General features: G+C 37.5%; 1 protein-coding gene across 1 annotated transcript in view; it reads left to right on the plus strand.

The window, feature by feature from the left end:
- MBD2 (methyl-CpG binding domain protein 2) overlaps positions 1 to 21,300 on the plus strand; it is a 67,140-nt gene that overhangs the window by 9,732 nt on the left and 36,108 nt on the right. The window contains exon 2 of the mRNA XM_034996194.1: positions 7,049 to 7,208. Coding sequence (XP_034852085.1) covers positions 7,049 to 7,208 — 160 coding nt within the window. The remainder of the gene's footprint in view (positions 1 to 7,048; positions 7,209 to 21,300) is intronic.

Consider the following 21,300-nt stretch of genomic DNA (forward strand, 5'->3'; position numbering starts at 1 on the left):
AAATAAAAATAATGTAAAAATGGACATACAAAATACACGTTGCAACTTTTTACTGTTAGATCCTACAGTCATAAACTTACCTGTCAGATTACCGTAGCAGTTTCTAAATGCTTTTTCTCCATTCTTATTTGAAGACCAGTAATCTTGTCAGTAGACCACACTTCTGTTGCACTGGTTTAGAGTAAGAATGGAGACTTTTGAGTCAGAAAATTGGAACTTGAGTCTTGAATCTTGCTTTACTGTTTTAACTTGGACAGATTAATAAGTTTCCATAATATAAGCCCCCGATTTCTTACATGTAAATCAAAGGTAAGAAGTCTACGTCATGGAATTTTTTGAGATTAAATTAAAGTACATGTAAGGCATTTGGCATGTAGTAGATGGTCAATAGATCAATACAGTGGTAGTTTCTTTCCCTTCACTTAATCAACCAATGTAAACAGAAACATGTGCTTGTTAATTATGTGGAGATTCACAAATATTTTGTTTTATTTTTATTTATTTTTAATTTTTTTTTAAAGATTTATTTATTTATTTGAGAGAGAGAGAATGAGAGAGAGTACATGAGAGGGGGGAGGGTCAGAGGGAGAAGCAGGCTCCTCGCTGAGCAGGGAGCCTGATGTGGGACCTGATCCCGGGACTCCAGGATCATGACCTGAGCTGAAGGCAGTTGCTTAACCAACTGAGCCACCCAGGCGCCCTATTTTGTTTTATTTTGAAATGTGATGATGGCAGATCTTAGGTGGGTATATATGTTCATCAGAGTTTTTAGAAATATTTTTTCCCGGGCGCCTGGGTGGCTCAGTTGGTTAAGCGACTGCCTTCAGCTCAGGTCATGATCCTGGAGTCCCTGGATCGAGTCCCGCATCGGGCTCCCTGCTCAGCGGGGAGTCTGCTTCTCCCTCTGACCCTTCTCCCTCTCCTGCTCTCTGTCTCTCATTCTCTCTCTCTCAAATAAATAAATAAAATCTTTAAAAAAAACTTTTTTTCCCCTTGATTATAAAAGTAATCCATGCTCAGTTTTTTTTTTTTTTTTTTTTTTTAAGATTTTATTTATTTAACAGAGAGCACAAGCAGGGGGAGCAGCAGGGGGAGAGGGAGAAAGCAGGCTCCCCGCTGAGCAGGGAGCCTGACATGGGGCTCGATCCCAGGACTCTGGGATCATGACCTGAGCTGAAGGGCAGGTACTTAACCGACTGAGCCACCCAGGTGCCCGGTAACCCATGTTCAGTATGGAAAATTAGGAAAATACGGAAGAGTATAGAGAAGCAGTGACAATCAGCATTATAGTCCTAAAGAGAATCAGTGTTAAGATTTTGACATATTGCCTTCCATTCTGTATGTATATGTGTTTATGCTCTTTTATTGTTCTTTTTATACTGAAAGAATCCATAGATGAGATCAAGGATGAATATCCTTAAAATTATTTTTTAACACGTATGCAGTGATGTATGCATCTCTTTAAAAAGGTCTTTCCCCTAGCTCTTTTTTCAAAATATAGTCTGTTTTTCCTGCCTGTTTTTTATTATGGAAAAATTCAAACACATGCAAGAGCAAAAGTAGTTAGAAAAGTATAATGAATCTCCCATGTGCTCATCAATCAGTTTTAACAATTATCAACTCCTGGCCAAGCTTGTTTCATCGATATTCAGCCCCCTTTTCCCCATTATATTTTGAAGTAATTCCCAGATGTATTTAATTTTTGACATTTCCATAAGTGTCCAGTCCCCAATTCAACCAAAATAACCAGTGTTTTTCCTTTTTCCTTTCTCAAAAAGTGAGTACCTTAAGGCAGTGGGATGAGAGTAGGTATAATTCTACATTCATTACTTTTTTATTTTTTAGTGGATCACCCTGGCTTTTATATGATATATAGAGAATAGAATTTGCTATCAGTAATATACTGTTTGCATGTAATTTTTTTTTACATAAATGCTGGTTTATGGAATGAGAATGATTGGTACAGAATTTGAATTATATTTAAGGTCTTTTATACCATTTAAAATTGTGTTGGTGATTCCTTAAACATATATGCCAAGGGAAAAGGTGGAATGCTGTCACATTTTACCAGCAGTCAAATTGTAAATAATTTTTTTCCTTAATGATCCTTTAAAAATAATTCTCTACTCCTCCCCCAACTGCTAAGGAAATTTTTTAATGCTCAAATTTGCCCAAACTCCATATTTTTAAAAAACTACTTTTCAGTTTTCAGGGGATATATTCAGTTTGTATACTTTAATGTTTATGTTCTAAACATTTCAGTATAGAAATTTTCAAACAGATATATAAAAGTAGAGAAAATCATATAAGAAAGTACCAAGTACCCAGTTCAACAGTTGTTAATCTTATTTCTTCCATACCCCAATCCACTACCCCTGATTCAACCTTCATTATTTTGAAGCAAATCTGACATTAGATAATTTCATTCATAAATAACTGCATCAGTATGCTGTTTGTGAAGGTAACACTTAAACTTGTAGAAGTTTTATAACCATGCAGAATTCAGTATTTCAAAATTAGAATACAAGAGGATTATTTACCTGATACTGGCAGCAATTGCTATATGGTTCAGAGGAAGGAGACATTCCACAACTTCATTCTGGGAAGGCTTTATGGAGGAAGTATAATGTGTAATTGGTATTTCTGGGCTCTTGGGATCAGGGTTGGAGTCATGCATTATAGATCAGGTAAAAGGTATGGTTTGCAAAGGGCCGAAGAGGGAAACCATTCAGCCTTGCAGAATAGAGTGAATAAACCAAAGGTCACTAGGTAAGAGGAGGGGAAAGTAGGGTTTAAAGGTTTGGAGGAGGCGAGATGAAAAAGGATCTTACATGCAGGGCTAAGATGTTTGGCTCCCATTTGCTAATGGGTTCATTGAAGGCTTTTAAATTGGAACTGTGGTCAGAGTGGTGTTTTAGGAAGAGTAATTTGAATAGGTGAGAATGCAGAGACAAGGAAATAGAGTCACTTGGCCTCTCCTGGTGATTTAGACCCAAGGTGATAAAGACTTGATTTAGGCAACAACAATGGAAAGGAAGGATGGATTCAAAGGTGAGTATGAAGGAACTGGATTTAGTAACTGATAGAAGATGGGAGAATATAAGTAAGACAAGAGGAGATAAAATCTGCAGAGGAGGGCTGAGGATGGGTCACTTTAGAAAAGGCCTGCATGCAAGGATTGGGAGGAAAGGAATTAGAGAAGGGGAATGATTTGTAGGTAGATGTCTTTGTGTGTATGGCATTCAGCTTTGAAGCAATGGCATGTATTATTTGAATTAGTTGATTTGGCAGTTTTCTGATTACATGTTTTTGTACTGAAGTACAAAAAGTTAATTTTAATTTCAGATCTTAGTCTCAGCCAAAACTTGACTTGTGGAGACAAAGTTAGAGAAATCTTTTTTTTTTTTTCAATATGTATTCTGTAACTAACAAGTAAGCTTTAACATTGATTTATTTATATATTTTTAAAAGATTTTATTTATTTATTTGAGAGAGAGAGAAAGAGAGAGCACATGAGAGAGGGGAGGGTCAGAGGGAGAAGCAGACTCCCTGCCGAGCAGGGAGCCTGATGCGGGGCTCGATCCAGGGACTCCAGGATCATGACCTGAGCTGAAGGCAGTCGCTTAACCAACTGAGCCACCCAGGCGCCCAAGCTTTAACATTTAAAGAAGTAGAAAACAATAGAAAGTTGGTGTTTCTTTATTCTCAAAACTTTTCCAGTGCTGTAGTTTAGAGAATTTTTAGTGTGGAGGTTATTATTATTCCTCACAAAGTACTATTGGCAAGTGATGCACTTCTGAACATGATCTTCAGCCATATAGCTACCATCTGCTGTCCACAGTGCTCCTTGTCACTCATAGGCCAGTTTCACCTTATTGAACTCTGATTATTGCCACCCCCACAGTTCATCCTGTTAGAAACTGGTTTGACGATACACTTGTGTTTGCTCAGACTCTGGTCTCCTCATAATGTTTGACTAAACGTCATGATGATCCATGTTACCCAAGTAACATGGAAAAAGAGGTTCTGCTCTTTTAGAGGAGTGTTTTCAGAGTGCAGTTGCATAGGCAAGCAATGGGTTTTCAGAAGAATTAATTTTTATGTGGAGACTGGCAGGGCATGTTACAGTTGTCTAGCTCAGGGAATGATGATTACAGGTGAGTTTATAGAGTGATAAAATGTGAATACCACTAAATTAAGACAATCACAATTTAAGTAGTTTCTGGTGTCTCAATGAAGTTTTTTTAGAGTTGAAAGATGCCAAATAAAATTTCTTTCTTTTTCATAATCTAGTTAGAAACCTCTAAGACAGAGTTAGGCTTAAGAAGTGCTTTAAACAGTTTAATCAAAATGAAAGCAAAGGCAGTTCAAATGATGAAATGTTCTTTTATAAAAAAAATTCATGTCTTTGATTTTAGTTTAATCATTACTTTAGGGTATTTGGAGGGTAGGAAAAGTTAAAGGTGAAATCACAAGTTGGTTCAGGGCTGGCATATCTGGGGGCAGTTGGTAGGGAATTTTTTTTGTGGTTGAAAGTGAAATATTAGTATTTCATTACTGGGATTAGAAGTAATCACTTTGGTTAGAAACTGAAAATGACTAATATCCTTCACTAGTCTACTAGAATTTTTTTTAAAAAAGTAATTTTCCTAAGTTACAGTTTGCTGCTTTTATTTTTTTTTTTTTATTTTTTTATTTTTTTTTAGTTTGCTGCTTTTAGAATAAAAGCTTAGTCACATTAAGTTCTGGTGTGTGTGAGACGGCAACCTACCGCAGCCATCTTAGAGGGCAGACTGATAATGTAGTCTGGGTTAAGACTGGAGCTTAAGTGACATGCAGTCTTTTTGTTCATCTAGCATTATTTCGCCTGCCACTTCCAGGGTCATTTTGGTGCTGTGCAAATATTTTATATCTGATGGACAGAATCCTTACTTAACCATTCCCTTGGGCCTTGCTTTTCTATATGCTTACCTTCATCCTGTGCGGAGGAAGGTCCCTTGTTTAAAATCTCCTGGGGCAGCCAGGTTGACTTTCCTTAAAGCACCAAGCACAAGCTGTAGCAGTTACAGAGAAGAAAATGGCTTGTACCACTGTTCTGAAGGCCACAGTGTGTAGGACGAGAACTTGTAGCTATCCAGTATAGATGCTTCGTAGAATTCCATCTTATGACAGAGGGCAGTGAATTTGGTATGAATAACTGGTAACCCTTTGATATTCCTTTTTTGGGATATGTTAATAGTTAAAACTTGATTTCCACTTTCTTCATCGCTGATTTAGTTTATCAGTAGAGTGTCTCAGGCCTTTCAGTTTCCATTTGTTTTTTAAAATCAATAAATATAGGAACAGTTTAAGCCATATTAAATTGCTAATCTAGATCATAAACTAGGCAGTCACATTTTATGAGTATGGCTATTTAACTGAGTTCTTAAGTATTTAGATTTCCTAAATTTGAGGAGGAGTGTCAAACTGATCTCTAAGGAGTTTTGTTCTAAGGAGGAATGCTGTAGTGAGGCTCTGATATGCTTTCAGCTGCAGTAGGTAACTGGCATTTCAACTGTTCCATAAGGAGTGACTCGTTGCAGGGCTCGTTTGAGAAATTAGTCAATTGATTTCTTAAAAAATGACTTTCTAGTTGTCTCTAAGTTATATCCTTAAAAATAATAGTGCTTATCTTTTTGGTAGAAGTTGCTACCTTAGTATTTTCATCTTCTGGAACACTAGTCTGTTGAAACTAAGTCCACTCTTACTTAAGTTCAGCTTTTATTGCACTGATGAGATGTCTCATTAGAGAGATACCTCATTGAGAATGTTGGTTGTTACCTCCATCTGTAGGTTGAATTTTAGAACTTGAATTGTGTTTCAGGAATACTTACATTATGTGATTGTGGGGGAAATAACTGCTGATATGATCATCTTTTGGTGGCAGAATACGATAGAATTTGTGACAAAGTGCGATGTGTTGGTTTGGATTTGACCCAGAGAGAAGTTTTGCTCTTCCAGGGCAGTATTTTATTGCTTGGTTTCCCAGCCAGAATTCTCTTTTGTCTTCCCCTTCAATTATTTTTCTTTTATTGTGGTCAGTTCATACAAGGTTAAGTTCTAAATAGGATAGGTTGGCTTTTTGGAGAAATATTTTAGAATTCTTACAGTTTTCTTCTGGTAACATATCTATGCTGACTTTAACAGTTGATTTTTAGTATATTTGGCTCAGAAAATTTGTTACATAAGACAGGGGCATTCTTCCTATAAAAATTTTCTTATAGATCAATGCCGTATAGCAAAAAAAGTTTTAGGAAAGGCTAGTTTAGCTTTCTGTATAATTCTGGCACTTTTATAATTTTCCTTCAACAATATTTCTTATGAGAAGTAAGTTATTCTTGATAAGGAGTTTGGCTAATAAAACTCATGTCAGCAATATACAAACACATTTGCAAATGTTTGCCTTTATTTCCTCCTTTGAGTAGTTACATTAGGGAGCATTTAAATATTGTCAGAATTCAACATTTTCTTTTCTGTTGTAAATGTGAGTTCACATTAGTAGCCCAAAGGATACATGGATTCCAAGTGTTTTTGTGTGTGTGTTTTTAATAAGGATTGTTGGCTTCAGAAGAATTTTTTCTGAAGTGCTGATCACTGCTGACATTGTGTATATGTAATACTTACAAAAAAAAAAAAACACTTCAAAAGTCAGTTTGGAAATAAGTTTGTAATGTTGAAGACATTTGCAGTGTGCGTATTGTGCTGTGCGTGCAGTTTGTACGGGGATTCTGTCCGTGGCTGCTGAGTGACCGGTGGGATAATCTGCAGTAACATCTGTTATGTACTCCAGTGGTGTAGCTAGTGGAGTGTAATATTCGGGGATACATTATCTCTTCTTACAGGGAAGTTATGAAATTACTTTAAAACTTTGCCATTTCTTTGGAAAAAAAATAAACGTAAAATTGTGGTGTGGTAACAATTGGGTAGAAAGATGTGAAGAAAGGTTTATGTAGAGATCTAGGGAAAAACATTGTTATCTTTTGTACAATGAATGTTCTCTTTCTTCTAGTCCAAGTGGTAAGAAGTTCAGAAGCAAACCTCAGTTGGCAAGGTACCTGGGAAATACTGTTGACCTCAGCAGTTTTGACTTCAGAACTGGAAAGATGATGCCTAGTAAATTACAGAAGAACAAACAGAGACTGCGGAATGATCCTCTCAATCAAAATAAGGTTGGTGAATTTACTTAGAACATATGGATGCTATTTCAGAAGCTCTCCACAAAGTATCTTACATTGTAATTATGTCACTAGAATTTTGGCTGTCTAAACATCCCAGTCTCCCCCCACCCACTCTGCCTCCCCCCAAAGCATTTGGACTTACAAATCTGATTAATTTTCTGGTAGTTGGTGGTACTTTGCATAAGTAAATTGTGCACAGTTGAAAACAGTATTTCAGTATCTGTCTAGGCCAACACATTTTTGGCCCACTGGGACTGTTTACAAAAGATTTCTGTGTTGATGTTAATTGTCTCATATTTTTTTTTTCTTAAAATAGTTCCTATTGCCCAAAAAGAGGCAAAATTTTAATGTGGCAAGTATCCTTACCACATAGTTTATGCTTACCTATCAGTTTTCAGAATTAGGATTTGCAAAAGGGCAATTTTTATTTTGACTTTTGAAGATGTTGAGGATAATGACTTTTAACAGTAATATTCTCATCCTAATACTGCGATTGGAGATTTTTCCATTAGCTCTTACTTTTATTGAGCTGCTGATGGTTTATTGTATAGGAATTTAAACAAGTAGCATTTGAATTATTATGGTAATTTAATTGTATCAGAGCACCCAATATCTTTACCAAGAAAGCCCCCCCATCCCCCGCAAGGGCAGCTAATCTTACATAACCATTTTGTCTCAATTTTTCTTCCTCTAAATTTCAGAGATCTATGTGTATTGCCCCCACTGTCATTTCACACTGACTGTGTGAACACAGGGGAGGGAAAAGTAAGGGCTTTTCTTTCCAGGGTATATATGACCTTGATACAACCTCGCATGCTGCGTGGGGGTACTGTGTTCCTTTTAGGAACCCTGAGGCAGTGTGTAGGATGGGATGGGCTTTGGAACCAGGCCGGCGTGGTTTGATGTATTGGCTCTGCCACTTACTAGCTCAGGCAGTCAGTTAAACTCTTTTTAACCTCTGATGGCCTCAGATCTCTCATTTGTAAAACTAAGGTAGTGACCTCTTTCCTTGCGCATTATTGCAAGGAGTAAATAGGAATTTATATGAAAACATCTAATAAAGTATTTGACCCATGTGAGTTCCTTTCCTTTCCCCGCTGCACCTTCTTAAGCACCAAGCTTCCTTGGTGAACAGTGTTGCTTGGTGGCCAGTGTACATGGAAATTTTTTGACCTAAGATCTCTTACTTTGTATCTTTTTACTTTTCCTGAAGGATATGAGTCTCTGCTTCATATCTCTCTTTATTCAGAATTCAGCTTAACAGTTTGTTAATAATAGTTTAATTTCCAAAAATTGGTATGCGGGTCAGAGTACATTGTTTCTTCATCTGTTGCATTGGTTCCCATGCATCCATTTACCATAGGGACATTGTCAAGTACCTTGTTTATAGATGGAATGGGAACGGAAGACTGAAATTGCTTTCTCTATTGCTTAACAGTGGGATTACTTTGGGTTGATAGCTATGAAGGCGTTAAGGGTAAAAGACAGTGGTGGTAGAGGGAACTCAAAAGAAAGTGAGGACCTGCAGTGTGTATAGCTCTGTGATTCAGCTTAAGAAAACCCTTATTTTAGGTTGATTTTGCTTCTTAAATATACAGAGCAAAATTAAGATTTAGTTTTCTTAAACTGCCTTTTAAAAAAAACTTACCACAATGCTGGATACCTATCAAAAGGGGTCAAGTATTTATAAAATGAGTGGAATGCTTTCAAGCTGCCCTGTTGTTCTCAGAATCACAGTTAAACTACACTAAATATAATATGAAGATATGTTCCTGATAGTTATGATTCACTAAAAACCAAAAACTAATTCGTCTCTTTAGTTTGTGTGCACCTTTATGCTCTAGCTGCGCTGGACTGCTCATCATCCTGCACCATGGCATGTGCTTTCAAGATTCTGCTTGCTCATGTGCTGTTTCCTCTGCTTGGAATGCGCTTCCCCCCTTCCCCTCCATCTGGTGAACTCCTACTCATCCAAGGCCCAGCTCCATTGTCTCCACCTCTGTGAAGCCTGCCCCTGCATTCTCCAGGCAGAACCAGTCCCTCCTTCCATAATGTCTCCCTGGTGCTTTGCCATTGTATTTGTGATCATCTGCTTCAACTAGACTGTGCGCTCCATGAGGGCAAGGACTATGCTGTTTTTTTTTTTTTTTTGGTATAGGTAGTCCAAAGCCTAGCACATGGTAGGTACTTAGTAAATGTTTGCTTCATGTTTGAGTTAATATCCACCTCATTCCAGAAGTTCATAGTGGTCATAAATATTGAATAAATTAATACACCATACATTATTTTGAAAGTGCCTTTCATTGTCATTGTTTTCTGAAGTTCCTCTCTGAATTTGGGGGGTGGGCATAGTCTTATTTTTGCACCTGATTTTATTTTAATTAAGCAGTCACAAAAATGGAGTTTTGCAGTTCTAAAAATAAGCTCTCTTGGGGCTCCTGGGTGGCTCAGTCGTTAAGCGTCTGCCTTCGGCTCAGGTCATGATCCCAGGGTCCTGGGATCGAGCCCCGCATCGGGCTCCCTGCTCCGCAGGAAGCCTGCTTCTCCCTCTCCCATACCCCCTGCTTGTGTTCCCTCTCTCACTGTCTCTTTCTCTGTCAAATAAATAAATAAAATCCTTTAAAATAAAAAATAGGCTGTCTTTTGGAGTAATGCCAACATTGAATATCTCTATAAAAGCAGAAAATGTAATGTATTTGTGGCTAATTCTGTATTGTATCTTTTAAAAAATAATACAGTATGAAGAACACTGGGAGATATAAATAGGTAAATAGGAATGTTAGCTAGTTTTGCTATATAGTTATAAACTTGGCTGAAGTGCATTATTGTGTTGTTTTTGAGGTTTTTAAAAACCCTTGAAAAAATTTGAAATGTAATTAAAATAAATTTTGAAACAGGTTAAATTGTAGTTTATAATGACTGATTATAAACTGAGATCTTAAATATGTTTCATATCAAAAGTGAGTTTACTGGGTGCATAATACCTAAGGTATCGTTGAAAAAATATCTTTTGAAGATCTTTGCGAAGTGGCAGTTATTTTAGGATGAGAGGATGCAGTGGAATGGGCATTGTCTTTTGATTAATATTTGCTGTTTTGCAGTACCTATTCCTGCTTGTCTCAGTCTCAGTCTTAACCTTACTCTGAAAATCTGTTCCGTTCTTGATCATACTGTGATAATTATTTCCAGTTGCTACCTCCGTCTTTCTAGCTGATAAAGTGTATCTATCAAGTAGGTTGCTGAAGATACTCCATTAGGTTGATGGAAAAAGACTAGACAAAGATTTGGGAGTCGTCAGTATAGAACTTGAAGTGAAGAGCAGCTTTCTAAAAGCTTACTCAACGGGAGAAGTAATAGTTATGTGGTGATATTGAGAGCTATGCCTCTCAATATGTAAATAAGACAACAAAACCTTTGCTTTGAAAGCTAGGTATTTAGGCATTCATCCAGGCTTTGATCTTTTAAAGAGGGGAGATGTTTTAAGGTTTCAGAGATATGACCGTCAACATTTTAAAAAGGAAGCTAAGTTCTTAAAAAGGTAAGTTTCTTTAAAAATGTAATTGGAAAAACTAGGATTGGATAAAAAAGAGTACAGTGATTCTGGGTGCAAAATATGTTTTGGGAACTCCCGTAGTTTGGTTTTGTTGTTAGCAATTCCTTTTGTTTCAGTGTTTCAGATGTGTAAACATTAAACTGAATTTCTTATGTTTCTAGTTCTTAACACTGAAATGTGTATAAATTAAAGCTAAAAACTAATAATATCCAAGTTCTCTAACATTAATGTGACATATGTATTTTATAAAATGCTCACAATATGAATTGGTATGGAACAAGTTAATTTTTTAGATTGGCTTGTCAGTGCTGCTGATAACCTTGGAAAGACTCGGTTCTTTCATCACATTTCTCTATTCACACAGATTTGATACATTTGGAAATAAAGAGCATCATGTTGTCTTGAATGGAATCAGTTGTATAAGTCTCCCATTATTCATTTCTCATGAATTACTTTGGTTTATGGTAGTATGCTATTGTGATTTTATAAACACAGCCTTGGGTTCTATATGGCTGTGTCCTAGGTATATAACCAAGTGATGTAGAATGTGCTTGTTTTAATTATCCTCAACAAAATAATAAAAATTCTTGTAGAGAGCTATTATATCTTGGGGGCAGTATCTGAAGTTTGAGAAACTTAAGTGAACAGGTGGTGATAGTGGGAATCAGATTGGGTATTAGATATAGAGTGGGTGCAGTGTAGAGAATGGATTTGGGAAAAGGTGAAACTGGAAGTAGGGAAGTGGTTGGGCTGTTGACTAGAAAAGTAATTATGGCAACTAACGCTATAGCCGGAGATATGGAAAGGTGTGAGATCCAATCAAGAGAAATCAGTAAGTATAAGTACTGATGATTGTAAAGAGAGCTGTTCATGCCTGCTGCAGTTTTGGCTTGAGTCACTTGGGGTGAAGGTCAATAAAGAATAGGGGAGGAAGAACAAGTTTGGGGAGGGGGTGAAGAAGACCAAGTTAGAAATTTTGTTTCTTGGAATTCTGAAAGGACCTGGTGCATGCCTAGGAACTCTGAGGTCACGCTTTGAGAACTCCTGTCATTGTAGATTGTCATAACTTTTAGGATCGCCTAACAGAGGGCCAAATAGGAGAAAAGTATCTTGCCACACTGTTGGTAGTGAATAAATGAATAAATTAGTCTTGTGGAGAGTAAGAAGGAACTTCCAGAAAGGTAGTAGGAGAATTAAGAAAATGTGGTGTTCTAAAAGCCTAGGAAAGAAAATTTTTGTTAAATGACATGATGAGATCAAGGAGTATAAAGACTTTGTAGTATCCATTGGATTTCCAAATTAGAAGGCATCTGATGACCTTTTATAACCAATTTTGAGGGACCAGAAGTCAGTCTTAAAATGCTAGAAAGTTTCTGGGAAATGAGAAATTAGAAGCAAAATGTGGCTGCTCATTTAAAAGTTTTAAAATTTTGATTTGTTATTATTTGATTAGGTAATTTGTACACAGGGTGAAAGGATACTCAATAAAAAAGTCTCCCTCCCTCTCCAGCCTCTCATGTGCCGTCTTCTTCCTGAGAAGAAATTATTATTAATTGGTTTTTTTTGTATGTCCTTCCAGAGCTTCTGTGCATTTACAAACATGTACATATATGTGCATTTTTACCCCTCTCCCCATAAAAATGGTTAGACTACTCTTATAGAGCTTGAATGAGAGGTGGAGGAGAGAGGACAATATTTAGAAGAGAATGCATGACCAAGGAACATTATCATTATTGTTATTTTTTCCTTCAGTGGATGAAAGAGGTCAATAGAGAAGTCAGGCAGGTGTCCAACCTGAGAGTACATTCTTCAGGAGGCCCTCCAGGAATCTTTGAACTGAGTGCAGTATTTTCTGTTACGCATTTTTCTGAGGAGAGAGTCTGTTATCTTTATCAAATTCTCAAAGTAAAATGTAGCTAAGAAAACTAATAACGACTGTTTTAGAAGCAGGAAAGGAAGCAAGGCCTTGGCAAAAGATTTGAGGGACCAACTCACTTGCTGTAGCTCAAATTAGACCTTTGTTGAACAGATAAGTTATTGAAGTAGTACCTTAGTGGGCTGACTTAATTGTGTCCTTGGGACATGGTCAGTTAACCAGTACTAATGAGCTCTGTGGTAGGATCAATTCTGATTACCAGCTCCTGATAGAGCACACTATGTGGTAAGAACTGCCCCTTGGATTCTTCCTAGAATCTTTCCATCCACACTGAAAACAGTGACCTCATTCTTTCTACCAACAATCCTGACATATAGAGAAAGTAACTAAAATCTTTTCCAAAGTTGCTGGTGTCCTCTTCATCAGTGTATTAAGCATTTGTTGAATGGAGTGTCTTCTGGTATCTCTAGTGAATATAGTTGGGGGTGGAGAGAGGGAGTAAGCAGATCACAGATGATAAGTTAGCGTTTGTAGGCCTTGAAGTCTTAATAAGCGATTATTGGCATCTCCCTTAAGTGTGGGCCACTGTTCAGTTTCTGTTAATTTGAAATGAAATAGACAAATGTGGAAGTGAACAGCAAGTAGCTATTATAGTAGTCTGCTGATAAATGATGATGGCCTGGATACGGTGGTGGTGGAGAGAAGTGGGCAGTTTCTAGATCTGTTTTGAATGTAGAATTTATAGGATTTGTTAATGATTGGGTGGGGAAGATGATAGAAAAGACTCAAGTGTGAGACCTTAGTTTTTAGATGAGTGGGTGGATTGGGTTACCATTTACTGAGGTCACCTTACGAGAGTTTATATGGATGGATAAAATAAATTTTGAACATGCAGAGTTTGTGTTGCTTATTAAACATCTAAATGGAAATGTCCTGTATGCAGTTAGTATGGTAATTGAGAGGTCTCAGCTGGAAAGTCATCAGCGCATAGGTAGTATTCTAAGTAATGGGACTAAAGGAGATTACCCAGACATCAGGATCCAGAACCAACATCTGAGAAAATCCAATAATTAGAGCTTGGTTAGAGTAGAAGGAATCCACAAAGAGGGTTGAGAAAGAATGGCTAGTAAGAAGGAGAGACATGGGAGAGAGAATGCTTCAAAAAGAAGAGTGGTCAGTTATATTGATGCCATTGAAGGGTTGAGTGGAGGAAGACTGAGAAACTTCCATTGAAATTGGCAACATGAAGCTAATTAATAACCTTGATTTTCAGTGGCAACAAAAGCCAGATTGGACGGGGTTGAAAATGAATGAGAGAGGAAATTAGCATGGACAAATCTTTCAGTAAATTTTGTTTGGATAGAGAAGAGAATCACTAGATGGTAGATGAAAGAGATGCTCATTTGGTTAATCTCCCAATTTAGAAGACTGAAAAGTTTAAGAAGAATGGGGTCTGTAGCACAAGTGGAGAAAGCACAGAGGTCAAGAAAGTTAAGCACATTTGCAGCATGATGATGATGGACCATAGAACCTGTACTGGGTAGGGTAGAATGTGAAAATGGTTAAGGCTGAGTGAGAAAATAGGACAGTCAATGGATAGGAGATACTGCTGGGGTGAAAGAAATGCAGAGGGCAGTTCTGAGAAAGTGAGCTGCAAGGACAGGAAGTAGGCGTTGGAGAGTTGGATGCTTGATTGAGATACTGGAGATGGCGTAGTTACTAGTGTTGATGAGCCTGTGGCTATAATGTTAGGTGAGTGAGGGTGGGCAGAGGAATAGATCAAAGGACCAGGATGTTGGGTGAGTTATCCACATGGATATTGAGGTCTCCCAGAATGAGGATAAGAGCTGGGATGGAGAGAAAGACTGAAATGGAAACTAAAGTCTAGCGAAGGAAGGAGAAAGGGAGGAGAGGAAGAGGTAGGATAGCCGGATACGAGCTTCAAAGAACTGGTGTTTTTAAAGGATCAAAAATGGAGAAATTATTTGAGAAAAATGGGAGAAAGGATAAAACCTATACCACCTCTTGGCCCTTGGATATGCAGTTGAGAGTGAGAAGGAAAAAGGGAGAAAGGAGTGGGGGGAGGGAGGGAAAGAGAAAAGTTTCATTTGAGAGAACCTGAGGGGAGATAGTATCTTCAAGGGATGGCCAAGTCAGTAAGTGTGGGAGCTGGAGAGAATGTTTAGAGAAAATACTGAGGACGTAGGAAAGCCTAGTCGGTCATTCAGGAGCGCACAGTATAAGGATTGGGGGTGGGACGGGTCAGAAAAGTTTGAAAGCCACTGAACAGAGGGGTAGATGAGTGGATGTGCAGACTGGGGATGAGTGGTGGGTGATAATGTATGATCAGAGGGACTTGACTATTTGGTTACTACTGAGATAGGAATGTGATGTGCAGTGATACTAATTTTGATAAATGTTAGAGCAGAGGACACAATTGAAAGATGGTCCTGACTGTGGGCTGTCTGTGTGACTCAGAGGAAGAAACTGGCCAGATACCTATAGGTATATGTTAAGTAGTAATAGTTGGAGTAAGTCTTGGGGCTATTTCTCTTACACTGATAATCTCAAGGCAGATAATACAGATGAGACTCTATTCTTTACATAATAAAATTGAGATGGATATTGTAGACTGCATTGAATTGTATTTTCCACCTATTTAGCACCTATAAGTTTAAAGCAGAAAATGAGAATATTGAAGGGTAAGGTCTGCATAACAAGATTTTATATATAATAGACATTTTATGCATCCATTTATCCCACAGAAATTTTTTTAGCACATTCTCTAATTAGGCATTATTGCAGACTGGGAATATAGCAAAGGAAGTTCCCTGTGATTGTAGACTGTAGGTCAACAAGAGAATTAAGCCCTGCAGAAAATAATTTGTGTGACTATTGCCACAATTCTCCCAAGGATGTGTACACAGCTAGTATCAGCCCAGATGTAAAGGAGACAATGAGTTTCACACAATAGCTGCCTTAGTTTGAGTGGAGCTGCTCGTAAGTGTTGGGTTGAAACTCATTCCCATCTTTTGCCTTAAGTCCTTTAATGACCTGCTATTCACTAAAGCTGCAAGAAGTTATTTTTCAAGTAGAACTCTTCAAAACTTGTTTTTAGTGTTGAATTTCAATGTTCCACCTCTTCAATTAACTACAAGTGCTTTTTAATGAGCTCAAAGTGTTGTCCACCTATTTTTTTAAAATATCCCAATGGTCTTAAAAAAAAAAATCTTGTTCCTCACTTGGGATTTTACACTAAGTGGATTTTCAGTACAAAATCATAGGTCCCAGATATTCTTTACTTTTTGCAAAAGCTACGGAGTTTCCACAACTTTATGAATATACTAAAAAAACAGAATTGTATGCTTAAAAATGGTGAATTTTATGGTATGTGAATTATATCTCAATTTTAAAAAAATCTGAAAGATTGTAAAGTGCTTTGCATTGTTGGTTTTTGATTTTGTGAAAAGGCATTAACTGTAGGCTACTGTACATATTCTGGAACAAATCTGAAATTATTTTTATTTATTTTTTTTAAGATTTTATTTATTTATTTGACAGAGAGAGACACAGCGAGAGAGGGAACACAAGCAGGGGGAGTGGGAGAGGGAGAAGCAGGCTTCCCGCAGAGCAGGGAGCCCGATGTGGGACTCGATCCCAGGACCCTGGGATCATGACCTGAGTCGAAGGCAGTCGCTCAACCGACTGAGCCACCCAGGCGCCCTGAAATTATTTTTTTTGACGATAATACTGGTTCGGTCTAAAGATACCACTCAGGTTCCACTCTTTGTGAACCAGGGGATAGCTTTCCTCCTGGAAAAGCTTAATAGGTTTAAGTTCCTAAATTTCAGTAGCATGGTCAAAAACATGTTAATGCTGATAATATTTAGAAATAGCTATTCAGAATTTACATGCCAACATGACTATAAAATACATGCCTATTTTGTTAATTGTTGTCTTCCCTCCATCCCCCAGAATGTAAGCTTTGAGGCAGGGACTTTCTTGTTTTGATGACGACAATATACCCAGCATGTGCCTGCACATAGTAGGCAGATTTGTTCAGGATTTGCTCAGTGACTGAATGAAAGCTGCATCATACATGCATTATCTTGTTTGATCTTCGTAAGAATCGTATGAGTGGTTATTGTTATTCTCATTTACAGATGAGAAAAGTGACCTTAGAAAAATAAAGTCTTTGCTTTTCAAACTGGGGCATGAATATCTCTTGGGGGTGATATGGAAAGCCATAGAATTAAAATGATACTTGAGTGATACTTGGAAGTATCAGTTTTATTTGAGCATTTTGGATAGGTAGAGCAGCATTTTACCTCAAAACAAACATGGTTTGGAGTGCCTGGTGGCTCAGTTGGTTAAGCATCTGCCTTCAGCTCAGGTCATGATCCCAGGGTCCTGGGGTCAAGCCCTGCATCAGGCTCCCTGATCAGTGGGGAGTCTGCTTTTCCCTCTGTCCCTCCCCCTGCTCACGTGCGCTCTCTCTCTTTTTAAATATTTTTAAAAAATTAAACATGACTAATTTTTAAAATATAAAGTACAAAATTTGAAGGATTAAAGATAAAAATGAGTCCTTTTGGCTCTTGTCAAAGAATATGTACAATTCCGAACTGTCATTCAGCTTTAATTCAAAGCCAGGCTGGGAAAAGTGATATTAGAATAAAAAATTAAATTCCTGCTGTTCAAACTATGCTGTGTGAAGGCTTACATGGTATACACAACAGGGATGGTTTTGAAAGAGTGCTCCTGTATCCTTCTGTGTATACTCTTTCCTGCAGTTGATCTGAGCATGCACCTGAGATGGAGTTACAGGCTCTTTTTTTCCCGTTGCCCTTTCGTTGTCTACCTTCTCTCATTTTATAGAAGAGCACACTTTTTACTTGTCTGCCATATTACCATGGTGCAAAATGTTTGATCTCTAGTAAAGGAATAATTTGAAATACTGGTGTTGGATGCCAAGAAAATGAATGACTTGGTAACTTGTCTTTCTGCCAGTATAATTCTTTGTCGGAAATTTATGGAGAACTTAATGTAGACATTGATTATCAAAAATTTTTGATGGTTCACTATGCAGTATTTTGACATATAACTCAAAAGAAGTTCAAAGGTGGACAATAAAACTCATTCTATTTACTCATTTATGCGAACAAGTTTTCTTGGCGTTCCATCTTTTTTTTTTTTTTTAATTTATTTTTATTTTTTATTTTATTTATTTGACAGAGAGAGACACAGCGAGAGAGGGAACGCAAGCAGGGGGAGTGGGAGAGGGAGAAGCAGGCCTCCCGCAGAGCAGGGAGCCCGATGTGGGGCTCGATCCCAGGACCCCGGGATCATGACCTGAGCCGAAGGCAGACGCCTAACGACTGAACCACCCAGGCGCCCCTCTTGGCGTTCCATCTTTAAAAAATGAAGAATAGGAACAGAATTGGTACTAAATGTTGGCGCATTCTAGCAGCAGCTAGTAATACTCATCCAAGCCCATGAAATTAATTTTAAATAAAAAAAAAATCTCTTCTTTAATATACTTAATTTTTATTTCACTTATTAATGTGTAATTTACTGTTTTGGGGCAGTTATATACTACTGATGTAGTAAACCAGAAATTTATTTTTTTAAAAAAATCACTAAGTACTTTATGATCAGAAAAAGTTTAAAAAAATAATCTCATGATGCATAAATGATCAGTGAAAAGTTTTCAAGTTTAAAATAGGAAATAACTTTGGGAATGGAATTATTCAAAGAGAAAAAGGAGTGAAATAAAATGTAACTATTGAAGAGTTTATTCATGTGTAAGTGGTTGGTAGGTATATTTAGATTGTGTTAGATACATCTTAAAATGGTACGTTTATTATCAAAGTGTCAATATTTAAAATACTGTAGTAAGTGCAGTCTTTGCAATTACTTACATTAAAGTTTGAAATAGTCTTGATGTTAGCTTTGAAATTTAAGTGAGGTATTTTCCGATATTTTTTAGCCAGTAGGAATGTAGAAATGTTGAAAATCACTGGTTTATGACACATGCTCTTCATCCACCACTTTAATTATCCTCTTTTCTAGCCTTAGTCAAGTTAGGTCAACTGAAAGGCTACATTAAAATTAGACCACACTGGTGTTTAGTTCCTTTAAGAATCACCGTCTCCAAGTTTCCTTTAAGTATTATGTTCTTGGCTTTTAAGGAAGGTCACTGAAAAAGAAAAAGCATTTGAAATTTGCTTAGTATTTGTTTGATGTTAGTGACTTTAATTTTTTTCTAGATTTAATAACAGGACAGCTTTGTTTTCCTTATTAATTGGTATGTTTCCTCCTTTCTGACCTGGTATCTATATGATTTAATGTTTCTCTTTTCACCCAGACTCCTAACAATTTCAGGTCCACTTTTGATGCTCAGTACTAGTATTGATCACTATTAATCTTTTCAAAAGGAATTTTGTTTTCCCCTGTCACTGATTCTCTGTTTTTAAAAATTAATTTTTATTGCATATTCTTTCTGAGTGTACAAAGATCCACCTCAGATATGTATTGGAAAGAGATGAAGTAAACTTTTTAAAAAAAATTAAAGATTTATTTTTGTATTCCTCCCTCAGGGGATAGAATAGAGTCTCAAAAATTATTTGAGTTATTTGAGTACTTCCAGCCTAATATACACATTAATATAAAATACATTAAATTTTGATTTGAGGGCTGCCCTATATACCGAGATTTATCAAGGTTGGAAACTTTTCTTTCTAATACTAGAATGTGCGTATTTGCTATTTTAACTTTGTGATATGAGAAACTTCTGTTTTACTTTTTCTTATACTGAAAGGGACGATTAGAACTATAAGAATAGCTTTGGGGCGCCTGGGTGGCTCAGTCGTTAAGCGTCTGCCTTCGGCTCAGGTCATCATCCCAGGGTCCTGGGATCGAGCCCTGCATCATCATCATCATCATCTTCGGTCTCCCTGCTCAGCAGGAAGCCTGCTTCTCCCCTCTCCCACTCCCCCTGCTTGTGTTCCCTCTCGTGCTGTGTCTCTCTCTGTCAAATAAATAAATAAAATCTTAAAAAAAAAACAACTATAAGAATAGCTTTAATTTTGTCCCATTAAAAAAGTGTTTGCTTTATAACTCCTAAGTTTATGGCGGATTGGTAGTTATTTAGAAGGATTCTGACACACAACTGGACATGAACAGTGACTCTTTGGCACTCCTCAGGTGAGAGTGGTAATAAAATTTAGTGTTTCTGTGACAGTTTCTGAGAAAACCAGTTAGTCCAGTTTTTCAGATCACATGCCACTGTTTTGGAATACAAAATTAATTAGTAAAAAATTTGTCTTCAGAGCTTTCAAGCCAGTTAAAAGGAGAAAACATAATAAAAAATCAAGATCAAGAGAAAAGTAACACAGCATCCTCTTGAGTAATCTCTTACTCCATTCCATTGAGGAATGCACTCTTTATCAGACAGTGGAATTGTGTATCAGACAGTGGAAGAAAAAGCCAGCTTTTTCTTCTAATTTTTATTTAGTGCACCAAAAACATAAGTTAATGAAAAAAAAAATAACAATCTTACCATTGTAGCTCCAATAATTTTCTATGTTTCATACTTCCTTCCAGTCTTTTTGGATTCAGGATTCATTTAGAATAGCCCCTCTAGTCATCCTTTGTAACAACGAGAATCTTAAGAGTCACCACTGCTTGCTCATACCAATAGTTGCAATATACTGTGTCCCCTGATGCCGTCTTGTTCTAATACCAGCAGAGTATATTGTTCTTTTTTTTTTTAAGATTTTATTTATTTATTGGACAGAGAGAGCAGCAGAGGGAGAGGGAGAAGCAGACTCCCCGTTGAGCAGGGAGCCCCATGTGGGGCTCGATCCCAGGACCCCGGGATCATGACCTGAGCCAAAGGCAGACGCTTAACGACTGGGCCACCCAGGTGCCCCAGAGTATATTGTTCTTTAATAAGGAATGAAAACATTAAAAACCAAACAAGGTATTATTTAGTGATATATTCTAATTATAACCAATGACAGGAAAAGTTCTCTGTAAGCTTTAGGATTGAATATTCACTATTTTAGAGTTTGGGTAGCTTCACTCAGGGCCTCAGAATTCTCTAGATATCATAAATCAGAGGTATGCAGACCTTTGCATCACAGAATTACCAGGAGAGCTTTTTTTTTTTAATTCATTTATTCATTTGAGAGAGAGAGCACACACCTGTGTGTGCACACATGAGTGGGGGGAGGGGCAAAGGGAGAGAAGCAGAGAAGCAGACTTCCCCATGTGGGGCTCAGTCCCAGGACCCTGAGATGATGACCTGAGCCGAAATCAAGAGTTGGATGCTTAACTGACTGAGCCAGCTAGGTGCCCCATCCAGGAGAACTTTTAAAAACACATTCCCAGCCTTCACACTTTTATTTTTTTTATTATTTATTTATTTATTTATTTTTAAGATTTTATTTATTTATTTGACAGAGAGAGAGAGAGTGAGAGCAGGAACACAAGCAGGGGGAGTGGGAGAGGGAGAAGCAGGCTTCCCGCCGAGCAGGGAGCCCGATGTGGGACTCGATCCCAGGACCCTGGGACCATGACCTGAGCCGAAGGCAGACGCTTAGCGACTGAGCCACCCAGGCACCCCCAGCCTTCACACTTTTAAAGATGGCATT

The sequence above is a fragment of the Mirounga leonina genome, unplaced genomic scaffold (assembly GCF_011800145.1).
Source record: "Mirounga leonina isolate KUSES-001 unplaced genomic scaffold, KU_Mleo_1.0 Mir_93, whole genome shotgun sequence".
Taxonomy (NCBI): domain Eukaryota; kingdom Metazoa; phylum Chordata; class Mammalia; order Carnivora; family Phocidae; genus Mirounga; species Mirounga leonina.